Source organism: Nilaparvata lugens, chromosome 8, assembly GCF_014356525.2.
Source record: "Nilaparvata lugens isolate BPH chromosome 8, ASM1435652v1, whole genome shotgun sequence".
NCBI classification, from domain to species: domain Eukaryota; kingdom Metazoa; phylum Arthropoda; class Insecta; order Hemiptera; family Delphacidae; genus Nilaparvata; species Nilaparvata lugens.
In genome coordinates, this window is record NC_052511.1 from 29,398,496 (window position 1) to 29,415,387 (window position 16,892).

Consider the following 16,892-nt stretch of genomic DNA (forward strand, 5'->3'; position numbering starts at 1 on the left):
TTAAATGCAGCGCAGTTGCAAAATGATCACTAACATTTATTTTAAGAATACTAGCAGTTTCTGTTTTAATTGAATTATTTGATGTATTTTTAAAAAATATATGATCAATGCACGAGTGACTATCATCAATACTCCTAGTTGGTCCATTAATAAAAGACTTGAAGCCGTTACTACTCATTACATTTAAGTAACTTAGTGAATGTCTGTCAGTTCTCAAAATATCTATATTAATATCTCCAACGAGAACAACATTTCTATATTTTGGAATATAGTAAATATTTAAACATTAGGAGTGTCACAAAGTAAAACTGTGACGAGAAAATAGTTAATAATATTATTGAAAGACGCTCGGCTATCAGCAAAGCTAGCCAACCGCGGAGATAAGGAAGGTACCGATGGCGCACCATCTTCCGCGCATCGAGACGATTTCCACCGCCTCTGGCGGCGGCACAACTCCATCCCCTCCACTTTGGGGGAGTATTTAAACGCCGGACGAACCCTAGACCACAACATTCCGCTCACAACCTTCCTGCTCCTTGTACAGCGGCCCGTTGGCTGCCGTACGTCCCCGACCTCCTGTCCTTGTACAGCGGCCCGTTGGCTGCCGTACGTCCCTAACCTTCCATCTCCCCAGGGCACAGCGGACCGTTGTCTGCCGTCCCTATCCTTCCATTCCCCAGGGCACAGTGGACCGTTGTCTGCCGTCCCTATCCTTCAATTTCCCCAGGGCACAGCGGACCGTTGTCTGCCGTCCCTGTCCTTCCATCTCCCCAGGGCACAGCGGACCGTTGTCTGCCGTCCCTATCCTTCCATTTCCCCAGGGCACAGCGGACCGTTGTCTGCCGTCCCTGTCCTGTCTATCCTTCCTCTTCCTACTTCACTGGAGCGGAACCGAGGCCGTAAGGCCAATACAAAATTACATCAAAGTGGTGTCATCAGAGAAGAGAGCGACCTTCACGCCGTCAGAAGCACCAGGAGGTGCTGTTCACGCCAGCTGAGGCACAAAGAAGAAGGAAGAGGAACTTTGACTTGCCTCCTTTCCCCGCTCACATTACGACTGAGCGAAGTCATCCAGGAGCAACACCTGGGTATCAATCACCCACCTCTGAAGCTACTCAGGGTGTACGTGATAGGAGAAATACCAAACCGTCGACTTGAATCTTAGACCTCACTTCGCTCGGTCAATAAAGGTATTTCCACACATGCCGAACCGAACCTCAAACAGCGTAGCGAATCGTACAATCTGCCGTGCATCAAACATTAGCCATATGTTTCATAATGTTAACACTCAGCTGTTAAACAACCGCCAAACCGTTCGCCAAACCGTTCTGCTAAATGTTAACCGTGCTGTTAAACAGTTCTCCAAACCGTTCGTCGTGCCACTAGCCGCTCTTTTAACAGTTCTCCACGCCGTTCGCCGAACGCTGAACTTTTCAGCCAATCAGATTCCGCGATTAAAATTCACCGTGCAGCATTGGCTAAGTCGAGCTATTCGCTATCTCCAGCTATTTGCTAAGTCTATGTTAACTCAATGCTATAGTGGTACGTTAGAAAAAAAATTAACAGACGAGATAGCAGATAGCGCAGGTTTTAGTCCAATTTTAGCTATCCATCACAAGTGGAAAACATGTGAATACTTTCGCGAACATTAATACAGAACAGGCCTCTTCTCATTTTATTTAATCTATATTTTTAACAATTCATTGTCATGAATAATAATTTTATAAGAATCGATAAAAAATGGTTAATGCAAATAGAATGATTTCTGTAAAATTTATGATTGGATAAATTTCAATATTAAAATATTGTTGACCAAGAGAACTCAGTATCAAGACAATTATTACCTTTTAAAATTATAATCATTTTGATATTTTTAAACTTTTAATTAATTTCACCAACTAACCATAAGTTGTCTGGAATAGATTCTGTAGTTTCCATATCCTATTCATCTTAAATACTACAGCATAATAACTCACAAAAAGTGACACCTTTATAAATATTTTCCACTTGCCATCGATTTTTGTTGGTAAGAGCATTGATCATTGTTATTTCACGAAAAAATGGGTAGAGTTATATAATTCCCCCCAAAAGGTGTCTATGTTTTGGCAACCCAAAAAAACTTACTTAGGTGGATAGGACCTTTTTTAGGCTCACCAATCTATAATATAATAAAGTAAAGAACTGGCAGTACGGGATAGGAAAATTATGTTTGACGCATAATCACCTCTGAACTACTGGACTGATTAACTTGAAATTTTGCATATAGATTCTTAATTAACGGAGGATGATTATATTCCTATTTTAAATTCATCAAATTTTCATTACGTCAAGTTTTCAGTTTGTCAAGTGCACCAAATATGCAACCCTACCGTGGGTGAATGACCTCTCCGTCTCCGAAGTTCAGTTTCAGGGTGGTCATTAATTTCAAAGCTCTCTCCTTGATTTTGAATAGTAATAAGTACAGTATTGAGTGTTTCCAGGTAGTACGAACAAGCAGAGGATCAGAAAGGACAGACCCATTGTCCGAACTTTGCATGCTTGATTGGATAATAATTGTGAATGTGTAGTTTGAATGGCATGTGGTAGAATGGCATGTTTCGTAGAATGACGACCAGCACTTTTCAAGCATGGTTCTTTCAACCAGGAATTTTAGAAAGTTGTGCACGTGGTAATTGAGGATTTTGACAACCATGTGACTAAACTAATATTCTCAGACAACCATGTGACTAAACTAATATTCTCAGAGGTCAATGACATGTCTCAATTGGAATTCAATGATATTTTTTTAATTGAATGAATAATAAAATATCACGGGTAATGTAAATAATGATCATTAAAAAGGTAATTAATTAGTAGGTCTAATCTATTATTGTATTTTAATACCGGTAATCCATATTATTATATAACTCATGAGTATTAGGTAGACTGTTTTTATAATATAGGGTAGTGCAATACATATAATTATGTATAAAAAGATTTGCAATGTTACAATGTTTTAATGTTTACTGTAGACTACATATTTATTACTTTATGTGATTGATGTTATGTTACTATGTCACATTTGAATTTAGATTGATGTATTTGGCACTTGTGAATTTGATGTATTTATTCTCATTTTTGTATTGTTTGTTTTGTATTGGTTTTGATGTAATATTGATGTATTTTGCTTTGATGTATATATTCATATTATTGAAGTTGATTAAATCTTAAAGAGAGTAAAGAATTATTGTATGTCTTGTTAAAAAATCAGTTCCATAGCTGAGAGTCAGGGAAGATAATTGTTTTATTGAATGAGCTTCATTTTTTTATTACAAACTCTAAATTATTATTCCTCTGAAAGTAAACTGTCAGTAAGAAATAAAGTTTGAAAGGAGAGTCCCCAATATTGTTTAATACTGGAAAGATAAACATGGGCAAGTAGTGGTGGTAGTCACATATCCCGTATGAAGAGGAACCCCACATATGAGCGACAGGTCGACACATTAGGCTATATATGGAGGAACGAGAACGTCCCAAGCCAGTCTTGAAGAATCGGTCATTGAGAGGTGTCAAGTGTCCTGTGTTGAGGTATTCTCTGGGATTGGCAGACAGCAGCATCAGATATCATAACTCATAGGAGAGTGATGTGATCAAGCTACAGTAAGTCTTATCCTCAGTTTTATTTTCGACACATACTAGGATTTCAATTATTGATTTGTGACTCCACTATAGCCAAAAAAAGCAACAACCTTCCAATGTCCTTTTTCAAGTAGGGTTTAATAAATAATTATTAGTAATTTCAGAGGAAAAGTTTTTATTCAATTCCTTAGATTCCAAATTTATTTTTAAGTATTGCTTTTGAATTTCAGTTTTGAACATTTCTTGAAAGATTTAAATTCTATTGATAATTGTATATATTGATTTTAATTACTCACTAGCATTTTTTTGGATTTTATCTTAATATCAAATTCAAATTGAAAACTTTATTTTCAATTTTTAAATTGATTATATTTTTGATTAAATTTAGTTTTGAAGCTCTATTCATATTTAATTTTCTTTCATTTGTGAGGCTTCTCAGCATTATTGCAACTTTATTTCATTTTCGTTTATTTGAATTCTCAATATAGTTCAGCAATAACTGATTGATTTCTTGTTTTATTCAACAAATCCCGAATTCACGACCCAGAGTGAGAGTTTCAGGTTATGTTTATTTATATTTTATAATTTTACTAGTATTTATCTATCAACTATTATTTTCCTAGTCAAAAAAGACTGGGTGGCGCCCATACAGAAACCATTATATTGGCAAATTGTCCATCGAATTTAATTAATTACTCATTATATGATTATTTTTAATTTCAAGTACTTTATGTAAAGAGCAAGAAGGCAAGTAGTTCACAAGTTTTGAAATAGCCCTTGCGGAGCTCGGGTTACCTGCTAGTCAATAATAACGTTTTGATCAAGGTATAAGGGATTGTTATTTTCATCGATTTGCAACATTCAGAACAGCAATGAACTGTACTCAGCACGACACTCCACAGCGTTTTCGGCCGACAGTACAGTGCGTCAGTTAGTCTATCAGTGACTTGACTTGATGGCTTAAATGAGAAAGGGGCTGAAAAATTATAATTGAATGGAAATATCATAAATTTACAATTTATTGATGCAAATAAAAACACATAAAAGAATGCGTTTTCGCATTGCCGATACATAAGTCTAATTAAAAACAAAAATTTTAAGCAGGTGAAAACAGTTTATCCAATATGTTGCTAATTTGAAATGACCCTTATCAAAACCGGATATGCAAGGTGGATAATATTAATTTTTCGTGAGTGGTTATTATAACTACTCTTAATACTTAACACATAACTGAGGTTGGCCCTCGTTGAAGCCGTTGTTTAACAACATTTTCGCCATTTTATCCGCCATGGTAATAGGGCAAGGAAAGTAAAAATTATAGAAATATGAATGAAATGGATTAGAATAGCCTTACTTTTGATTTCAAAATGCAATAGATGAGTTTTCTCTCTTGAATAATCAAATAATACACATTACAGGGGAATTTGGGCAAACATTAAATATGAACTAGTGTACTAGATGGTGGGAAAACGTAGTAGAAAAATGCATTAATATGTACAAGAGTAGACCACTAGTATGTACGTTAGTAGGGCACTCGCACTTAGACACTTTGACCCTCCGCTCGTAGACGCTTCAAAAAACAAACCACCTTGTTCCAAAGTTTGAAGCCACGCTCCGCTCTGCGAGTAGACGCTTGCAGTGTGTTGCAGCTCATTACTTAACATGATATTGTTCACGACGCTCCTCAAAGCCACGCCACGCTCCGCTTTCAGTGTGGTTGTACCCTAAATACACCACTCATCCACTGGCTAAATTTCAACTCTGTCCTTAATTAATATACAATTAGCTAGTTGACGGAAGTTTCAAAAAATTCCCGTAACTCGACAAAGTTCCCGTACATTTCCTGCCCAAATGAAATTCACGTACAATTGCCGGATTTCCCGCCGCGTGGACACCCTCTAATAGCAAGATCAATGTCAGAAAAAACAGCCAGTTAAAGAAGTGTCAACGGTTCAATCTCCTTATAAAATCAAGTTGCATCATTATGCTGACAGTCAAGGAAGAAATGTCAGAAATGAGTTTATAAAGAAATGTAAGTACGATATCACTTCTTTCGTGAAATCAGGTGCCAAGTTTACCGACGTCCTGCCAGAAAAAATTGCATAATTTGATCTAAACGACTTTTTGGTGATCCAAGCTGGCTCTAATGAAGTTACTAAAAATGAAGCGAAAAGCATTCTTGTGACTCTACGAAGGAATCTGGCGGCTCTCTACAGAACCAATGTTATTGTATTTTCGATTCCGCGCCGTTATGACTTGGTGAAGTGGTCCTGTGTGAACGAGTTGATAACAGAAACTAATAGAGCAATGAGGAAGATTTGTCAACTTTTCTCAAATTGTAATTTCATAGACATAAGCAACATAGGTGAAAGATTCCATACATCGCAAGGTATGCACCTGAATGGATATGGTAAAAAGTATGTATGTGATAAAATTATTCAGTGTGTGACAGCCCATATTACAAGCTCTGACGTATCTCCGCCAATTCCGCTTCATGGTTATTTTTTAGTATAGATGAATGCACTGAATGGAACTACCCGGACAGAATTGATTTGAATAATGAAATTTTTGGTGAAAGTAGCACTCATAAGAAAGTATGTTTTCTGAATCTACAGGGTATGTCTGGAAAATTGAACATTCTTACGCAAATGGCAGACCAGCAAAATTTCAGCGTTATATGTTTTAGTGAGCACTGGCAGCGGAGTAATGCGCTAAAGTATGAGATAATTGAAGGCTACGTTCTAGCATCTAGCTATTGCAGGAAAACTCATGTAAGAGGAGGCGTGGCTGTTTACCTGAAACAAGACCTAGCATATGAGGAGATTGAATTGGATTGCTTATGTGAGGAGCGGATATTTGAAGCAGCCGCAGTTAACCTTAAAGAATTGAGAGTGATTGTAGTGAGCTTGTACAGATCACCGTCGGGGGACCCGGTCATTTTTTTACAAAAGTTAGAACAGCTCCTATTCTATCTTTTTAAACAAAAAAGGTATATATTTATTGGTGGAGACTTTAATGCGCATTTTGACGTGACAACTGATCAATCTTGTGTAAAAAATTTAAAAAACCTGTTGACAGAATTCAATATGCACTACATTAACAGCTTGTCAACACGTGATAGTGCATGTTTAGATAATGTCATCACAACAATGGATCAACAGCACTATGATATGGAAATACTTGATTTTGATTTTTCTGATCACTCTGGAATTACTGTTACATTTGAGACAAAGTTTAGAAGAAGAAAAGAGTCTGTTTTTAAAAGTTTAAGAAGAGATTTGTTTATAGAGAGAATAAGAGTGTTGGAACGGCGATTGGTGTTAGTGTATTGGATGCAGATGCTGGAAGGGGGGAGAAGATGCTCAATTGACATTCAATAAATTTTTTGAAGCCTTTTACAGAATATTTGATGAAATATGTCCCAATAGGCCTTTGAGATTAAACGCTGAGAAGAGAAATGTAGCTAAGTCAGGCTGGTATACACCGAAAATGGCTGAATTGGAAAACATAATGATGACTTTCCGCTCCAATGAACTCTGGTGAACAAAGTGAGGAGTGGAGGATCAAAAAGCACAAATATTGAGATTTCACCAGATATTTTCAGCACGTATTACACATCATCCGTCCAGAAAGCAAAAGATGGCATCGAGCAGCCGCAGGTTAGTGCAAGAGATTTCATGGAGCATCTACCGTCCACACATGAAGAATTCAAATGGACACAAGTGTCATGTGCTGATGTTTATATGATTGTCATGGATATGAGAAACTCAAGAAGCAGGGACATTTTCGATTTATCCAACCACGTTTTGAAATGTGTAATCCAGTCTATTATTGTTCCATTGACTCACTGTATAAATTTGTGTCTACAACAAGGAGTTTTTCCAACAAAACTCAAAATTTCGAGACTTGTACCTTGTTTAAAAAAAATGGAGACAGACTTACACCAAACATCTCCATAGTTCCAATTTTCGGGAAAGTTTTAGAGCATGTTGTAAAGCTTCAGATATGTACCTACTTCGATAGTTATAATCTCATAAGTGACTCCCAATTTGGTTATAGGGTGGGTAAAAGCACAACAGGGGCAGTTCTTACAATTATCGATCAAATAATAGAAGTTTTCGAGAATAAATGCCTTGCTCAGATGAGCAATGCCTTGCCTGTGACTTAAGCAAGGCTTTCAACTGTGTCGATCACTCAATACTCCTTCACAAGTTGAGTCACTTTGGAGTACGTGGTTTGTGTCTTGATTTTTTTTAGGTCATATCTGGAGAATAGATCTCAAATAGTTGATGTCAATGGAAAACTATCAGCCATTTCTTATCTTAAATTTGGAGTATCACAAGATTCTGTTCTGGGACCACTGTTGTTCCTTGTAATGATAAATGATCTACCAAAGTGTTTAACATCTTCTAAAATCATAATGTATGCTGATGATACTTCTTCCCTTACTATTGACAGAGATTTTCAAAACCTCAAAAGAGTTGCTAATCAAACAATAGACAAGGCTAATTCATGGTTCAAAGCAAATGGTTTCCTCCTCAATGAATCCAAGACGCAAAATGCAATATTCACATTGAATAATAGACATGAATTGTCAAACAATTTTGTAAAAAAAATCAAATTATTAGATTACCAAGATAGATTACCATCCGACTTGGAGTGATCATATTGATTTACTGTACAGCAAGTTTTAAAGTCTATATATTTGCTGAAGACTCTAAAATATCATGTTCCATTCAACTATGTTTTAAATGTGTATTATGCTTTGTTTCATTCCCACTTGAGTTACAGTGTTATTCTGTGGGGAAATTGTTCACGGGTGACTGAAGTTTTGGTTCTGCAAAAAAAAGCGATAAGAATAGTAACTAACTCGAATGTGAGAGCTCACTGCAAACCGCTATTTGTCAAAACTAGAGTCATGACTGTCATTTGTTTGTATACATATACGTTGCTTTTGTATATAAAATTGAAGGAAAGAGACCTTGATTGTAATATTCATATTAATTAATTGTAATATTAATATTATTATTTTAATTGTAATATTCACAATCATAATACGAGGAGCTATAGAAATGTACATATTCCTCAAGTAAGGCTATCAAGGACTTTGAGAAGCCCTTTTAATTTGGGAATAAGACTTTTCAATCATTTGCCATCATATGTCAGAGATCTACCTTATCCTAGTTTTAAAAAGGCAATAAACAAATTCCTAAGTGACAACCCATTTTATAGTTTGACTGAATTTTATGAAAACTCCTTCAATTAATGTTTGTCTTATAAAATACTGTATATTATACTAGTATGTGTATAAGATTATATTTGTTATTTATGAGTTACCTAGATGGTATAAATTTGTATTGAGTGGGTCTCCACCAAATTATTAATGTAATGTTTCTTTTAAATTCTCTGACATTGTCTTTGACAAAAATAAATTATTTATTTATATTTTATTTATCCCGTTTACGCATATAGCTAGTTCAATCGCCCTAGTTTGGGCGTTCACTTTCAATCCAGTTTAAACGGCGTTTACTGGCTAAATATGAAATCAGTATACGGATGAACGGTATAAATTTGAGTTTAAACCAATGGGCTGAACGCAGTTTAAACCGAGCATCTACATAGGCGCCTAAGAGGACTAAAAAATGAGCGTGCAAACAATTGAATGAGTGTGTTACTAGAGGTTGACGGCCGACTGGTGCTGGTGCTGGTGCTGGTGCTAGCGACAGCGCCGTCCATTGAGCCACTAGTGCCCGGCCGCGGATTGTCCCACAGCATGGCTCCATTCAGCGGTGCCAAGTAGATCATGTCGCCGTGCTTCAGCCCTGACGCCGACACCGTCTTGCTACGCGATGACACCAGCTCAGCCTTGCTGTTGCGCTCGCGAAACAACGAGAACGCGAAACCCGACAGCGAGAACACATCGTGAACCTGAACAATATTCAATGAATACGTTATAAATTATTTTACATATTGATAATTTAATATAAATGTCACTTGAACATAAATGGATGAGAAGTATTATTATTATAATTCAACAAATAAAATATAACGCTTTATAATGACTTCTATCTATATGATAAATAGGAGATTATCAAATTCAGTTAAATATATTTCAAAAAATTCAGCTCAATAATTAATCTTCTTCATGTGCCTGTCCGCGTCCAAACGTTGGCTACCAAGGGGGCTAGCTTCACCCTATCTACAGCTGCACGGAAAAATTCTGCGGTGTTCATAAAGAACCAGACTTTCAACTTTTTCAGCCATGAAATTATACTTTTGACCACCTCTCTCTTTGCCATTACTCTACCTTGCAAAATTCACTGCAGGAGATCATAACGGTGTGGGTTTCTCATAATACGCCCCAAGTACTGCAATTTTCTTGCTTTTATACTATTCAGTAGCTCTCTTTCTTTACACATTCTTCTAAGAATTTCGGCATTGGTCACACGATCCATCCATGAACTCCTCAAAATCCTCCTATACAGCCACATCTCATAAGCCTGCAATCTTTTTGATGCAGCTTCTGTCAGTGTTCATGACTCAAAAAATAATACTGCCAAAAAAGTACAGTACATAATTTACATTATCATTGCAATACGATATCACAATGCAGAGAGATTCACGTAATAAGGTCAGCACCTGATAAACAGTGGTTCGCAATCCTTGACTGTCATAAAACAAACCAGATAGCTCTATTATCCTTTTTTGTACATGCACAAACACAAGATACTAAATGAGGAGTGGGTTGTAACTTAGTATTTATTTAACGTTTGTTCATTCACTTAAAAATAGCATTAAAGCCGAAACATGACGTGAATAATGAAAAATATGCGATAAAAAGGGTAATTTGATTTTTAAAATTATGTAAATACAAGTAGCCTAGCCCTGATTAACTCACTTATGAAAATTAATAGATATATTATGATAAAATATATGTATAATAAAATATATTTGAGATAGAGTTTATCATTATTAAAAAGAATCAACAATTATTAATATTATATCAGATATTGTAGAATAACTAGAATCACAACTTAGTATTAATATGAAAGGCGGTGGTATCAGGAAATTGGCAACAATGCCGTCCTATCATTTTTACTGTCTTCATAACGATCAACCAAAAGTCTCACATAGGCTACCTTTTTGAATCCTTTTACAACTAGTTTGAAAAACAAAACTAAAATCTCTTAGATTCATTTATATAAATGAAGTTCTCACATCTTCACTCTGTTTGATCACTGATATCACTGATGATGTGTAAATAGAATCCATATTACAAGTACATTATTTAATGACGTTAGATATGACATCGATGGATTCTCGGAACTAAAGATTGAGTCAGCCAGTTTGAGTTGAAATAGAGAAAGCTAACCTACTATAGCAAAATGTAATAATGTATGTGGTATTACCTTGAATGGTTTTGGTTGGAAAATCTAGTTTTTTATTTTGTTCACTTGATACATTTTAGATTAATGACATATTGGATAATATCCCTCTAAAAAACGTAACCCTGTAGTAGTAGGCCATTACAGTCGTGAAATAGAATAGTTTTATCCCAATAAACATTGTGATTTCCTTATTGTGTTTCCTCCTCCATTCTCTTTGCTCGTACGTGGGACCATATATTTTTCACAGTACTTTATTTTCGAACACTATGAGCTTTTGTTCTTCTTTCTTGGTCATTTTCCAAGTTTTAGACCCATAGAGTAACAATGGACTTATAATTGTCTTGTATAGTCTTAGCTTTGTTTTGTGAGGTTAGGGACTTTGAAGAAAGTAGTTTTTTGCAGACATACATACAACAGTTTGCTAAGTTTACCCTATTTTGTATCTCTACACTATCCAAATGTTTACTTGAGATTGTTACTCCGAGATATTTGAATTCCTGCACTTGTTTGAATTCATGTTCATCTATTTTCAGGCTGCCATCTTTTCCCCCTGGTTTCTTGTAAAATATAAAAATTTAGTTTTGGAGTAATTTATTATGAGGCCCATTTTCTCGGCTTCTATTAGCAATTTGGTGAGAGTTTTCATATCCTCTAAATTTTCTGAAATAATTGCCACATCATCTGTAAAAGCCAAAACATTAATCTTCGATCCAACCTCTACACTGACATCTTGCTGTGCTAATTTTTGAAGCGCTTCTTCTATGGCCAAGTTAAAAAGAATTGGAGAGAGCCCATCACACTGTTTGACTCCCGAATCAACCAAGAACGGTTTACTGTAGTTGCCATCTATTCTAACAGAGCATCTTAATCCTGCCACACTCATTTCTGACAAATTAATTTTTTGGGGATACCAAATTTCTCCAGTTGTATCCACAGTTTATCTCTTTTAATGCTATCATATGCTTTTTGGAAGTCTATGAGAACTGCATTGAATTCTTTGTTGTACTCCCAATTAGCATACTAATTAGCATATTTAGCATACTTTATTTAAATTCACAAATCATTCTACAACTATCAAGTAGCGAAAGAAATTAATATGAATGAAAGTAATCATCTTAAACTATATATACTCAAAAGCCATACGAATTTCTTAATGATTACCTTCTCGAATAATTTCACAACAGTGTCGCTTGGCTGTACTTCGATTCGCTTAGTTCCTTCAGCAGATTGGACTCTCAATACCTGAAAAAGTGATCAAGATGAAGTAGTGTCAACTATGAAAATAAGCAGACTATTACAGACAAATGTAAAAATCTAAATGACAACTGTATACAGACAAATGTATATTATAATGTACAATTATTGTATTCAAATATTAATAATTAATAAGGTTGATCACTTAACACTTAGATTAGTAGATAAAAATAATATTGCTTTTTTAAAATCATAAATTGATTTCACAGAAGAATTTTTGAGCAAATGCATTGATCAGAAAGCATTTGAGTTACGGTATATTGGATGAAAATTATCAAATGCACAAGATTACCTGTCGCTGTCCTGTAAGTTAAGATCAAGATGAAGTAGTGTCAACTATGAAAATAAGCAGACTATTACAGACAAATGTAAAAATCTAAATGACAACTGTATACAGACAAATGTATATTATAATGTACAATTATTGTATTCAAATATTAATAATTAATAAGGTTGATCACTTAACACTTAGATTAGTAGATAACAATAATATTGCTTTTTTAAAATCATAAATTGATTTCACAGAAGAATTTTTGAGCAAATGCATTGATCAGAAAGCATTTGAGTTACGGTATATTGGATGAAAATTATGAAATGCACAAGATTACCTGTCGCTGTCCTGTAAGTTATTTTTATATTATAATTTTTTCGTTGCTTTCTCAAGTTAGACATATGCCATAGCCTAAATATTCATTCCGGTAAAATATTACTTAATCCTATAGAAAGCTCAAGTCTTACTTTATTCTAATAGCCTAAACGTTTATTAGAATATGCTATACCCTACTTATAGTAAATTTATTGAGTGGGCCCCATTTCAATAATTACTATTCATACAATTTAATATTGACAATTCCCCGGTGACCGACTGCGTCGAAGACGGGCCAAGTAACAAATACTACTATTTATTACTATCTGCCCTGCCAGTGTTGTTGTACTAATTACGCTGACTGTCTTTCATGTTAATTGTATATTCTGACGTTTGACAAGAAAGAAATATTGATTGATTGATTAAATATAAATACATTTAACTGAATCCGAATAAGAATAATCTTTTACTACAAGAGAAAATAAATATTGAGAAAGGATTAAATTTGTTGATTCTATTAAAAATCAATTTACTAAATTAACCTAGAAACAATTTTTAGGAACGATAACCACAAGTTTCTTTGTTAGGATGTAAAAATCATCAATATTCTAATAAATATCATTGTAAATCATCTGAAAAAATAATAAATTGACATTACATTAAAACATTATTAGAGCTGTCAAATGGTTAGGGAATCAAGTAAATTGTCAATAAATAATAATCTATGAATATTGGACTAAAAATTTATTTGACAAGATAAATTTTGATATGTTGAAAGGAATTAATTTAGGGTGATTTACTACATAATGAAAATGAATAGTAAGTTAATCTTAAAGAACCAAACATTGAAACTGATCAGATCTTATGCAATGTAACTTTGAGGTTATGTCCAGTTGAAGCTTGGTAATTCAATTATCTTATTACATTAGATATTAAAAACGTACATTAAATGTTTCCACAGCAATTTTGGAACAAATTAAGAATTTATATGTTCAAAGTTATTATATTAATCGGGTTTATAATCTATTTATTAGTGTTGTAAGCAAAATGAGAATATGCCCTAGAAACAAGTACTTTATTCAGAGCAAGCTGCAATATAAATAAAAAAGTAAACTTTTTAAACTTTTACATCCTTATACTTATTAATAGTATAGTAAATTGAAGTAAAAAAATTATTTCTAATTTTTGAAAAAGTAAATATGTTAACGTAACGTCTGAAAATTGGTTCAAGTTACACAATAAACCAAAGATAAATTTAAATTTGCCAAAAAGCATCAACATGTATGCAGATTCAACAAATAATTTTAATAATCAAGCAATTTAAATCCCTCATTACTGCATGATAATGACGATGCAACAAAGGCATGTTTACTACGGATGCAAAATGATGTTGGAAGTTTGATCAGTAGCACATCGACAGCGTTTTGAAAAAGCTAAACAAACTATAATAAACTTTAATGAATATAATGAAAATAATTATGTTATTCTAGTATTCTAGTACTTGTATTACTACTTACAATAGGTTTAGACTTAGACATTGCAGGAATAGATTTCACGCCGAGCCTCTTGTCACAAATATAGCAAATTTGATGTGATCACCCGATCAGCTGTTTCCAGACTAAAACAACAGACCACAGTATGCTTACAGCACAGAGAAGGGATTCCTCTTCTCTGTGCCCTGGCGCAAAAATCCGCCATCTTGTTAGAAAGCTCCACATTGTAATATAGTGAGGTCCACGTTATAATGGCAGTAAAGAAAGATAGGAGAGAAACGTTGCCAAGTCTCTCCATTTTGCTACTGAGTGTACACAGCTGTTACTCAATTCATCCCATTAAATTTGATCAAATAATAATAATTATCATCTCCTTGTTGAAATAATCAATTCAATTTCAAATTAATCAAGACAATATATTTTTTCTTAATTTGATGCGAAAATTTGCTTTCATAACTGAGATCAGATTTTTTTTATACAAACCTGAAATGGCGGCTAATTTGAAAAAAACGTGATACAACAATCTGAATTCCAAAATAACAAAAATTAAGTTATTTGGTAGTTATTCTATTCCAATTTTTTCTAAATAATAGAAAAATAGATATCCTATTTAAAATAAGCAATTTCAATGGAAATGATTCTGAAATAACCTTTCAATATTATTTATACCGGTACAAGTAGGTCTTACCTATACATGCAGGCTAACTGAAGCATGGATGAAGTCTAGGATGGTTAGTTCTCAACTTTTAAAATGTCATTCCTGGTATTTTAATTTGTGTTTCTCATTATATAGTAATGTCTAAAAATTATTTAATTGTTTCAAAATTACATTTTGAATCAATTATACGACTTGCGTACTCAAATATTTTGATAGAATAAAGAAAAAAATGGCGGCTGAGAATTGTTGTCTACTTTTGTACAGTCACTGTCGAAAGTAAAAATAAAATATTCTGGCAAACGGACAACATTGCAAAGGGAGAGAAAGATGGCGCTATCTGTTTTATTGTATGATAGAAAAGGACAGCAACAGTATTGTCAATATTATAACGCTATTATATATCACTGCCATTATAACGTGGACCTCACTATAGTCCACATTAGTGAGATTCACTATAGTGAGGTCCACGTTATACACCATAGTGAGGTCCACGTTATAATGGCAGTGAAGGAAGATAGGAGAGAAACGTTGCCAAGTCTCTCAATTTTCCCACTGAGTGTACACAGCTGTTACTCAATTCATCCCATTAAATTTGATCTAATGATAATTATCATTTCCTTGATTACATAATCAATTTAATGTCAAATTAATCAAGGAAATTTTTTTTCATAATTTTATTCAAAAATTTGCTTTTATAACAGAACTAAGATCAGATTTTTATTTTCATACAAACCTGAAATGGCGGCTGATTTAAAAAGCTGTGAAACAACAATCTGAACTTTAAAGCAACAGAAATTAAGTTATTTGGTTGGTATTCTACTCCAATTTCTTTTTAAAATAATAGAAATCCTATTTAAAACAAGTAATTTCAATGGAAATAATTCTGGAATAACCTTCCAATATTATTAATACCGACCATGTAGGCTAACTGAAGCATGGAAGAAGTCTATAGTGAAATCCACGTTATAATGACAGTATTTGATCAACTTTGGTTTTGCTATCCTTGTCTATCATTCGACAAAGCCGGTGGTACTATCCTTTTCTAGGTCCACAACGATGTCAATTATGTTTTTGACAGTGTAGAATTAAAATTAATTAATGCAGAGAATCAGCATCGCTATTCTTCTATCTTCATCCACTGCCATTATAAGGTGAACCACACTATAGGATGGTTAGTTATCAACTTTTAAAATGTCATTTCAGGTATTTCAACCCTTTGGACTCTACAATGAGTTCCAGGCAAGTCTTTGTAACTCGGATGGCCAGCAGTGCTGGCCAGAATGGTTCCCAGATCAGCTTGTCACTCCGCACACAGCAATGAGCCTCCCAGGTCGAATGGCCAGCACTGCTGGCCACCAATTGTTCTGACTCAAGCTCGAATGGCCTGAACTATCAGAAGCGTCCATTTTGAAGAATTCAAAATAAACCAGTAGAAGCGTGTACAAAAGAGAAAATATTGTTGCATGTTTGCTTACTGCCGCTTGATTGCTTCATGTTATTCTCTGTGATATATTACTGTGATAGATAATGGAAAATAGCTTCAATGTTTCGAGAAGTACCATACATTGAAAAATTTAAAGAGTTAGATTTAATGAAAAAATAAGACTTTGAAAAATGTTGATCAGACTGTTGTTTTTTCTAATCAATTTTCATAACCAATGATTTTATTTATTTGGAAAATATTCAATAAATGTGAATGTACACCACTTGTCATTTTATTCTTTCTTTACAAAATATAACATCATTACTATTCAAATGTATTTTTCAATTCTAATCTATATTTATCTGGACCATTTACCACGTTTTCATATTGCTCAGAAATCGTAGACAAGTTAGTGAAGCAAGCCATGTAGAACAAAGCACAAGCTGACTGAGAATCGTCCAAGGCCAGCAGT

General features: G+C 34.2%; 1 protein-coding gene across 1 annotated transcript in view; it reads right to left on the reverse strand.

The window, feature by feature from the left end:
* LOC111043698 (nuclear protein localization protein 4 homolog) overlaps positions 1 to 14,464 on the reverse strand; it is a 101,420-nt gene extending 86,956 nt beyond the window's left edge. The window contains exons 1-3 of the mRNA XM_022328717.2: positions 14,364 to 14,464; positions 12,168 to 12,248; positions 9,294 to 9,546 (exon numbers count right to left, since the gene is read on the reverse strand). Coding sequence (XP_022184409.2) covers positions 9,294 to 9,546; positions 12,168 to 12,248; positions 14,364 to 14,384 — 355 coding nt within the window. The 5' untranslated portion in view covers positions 14,385 to 14,464. The remainder of the gene's footprint in view (positions 1 to 9,293; positions 9,547 to 12,167; positions 12,249 to 14,363) is intronic.
* Positions 14,465 to 16,892: the final 2,428 nt, after the last annotated feature.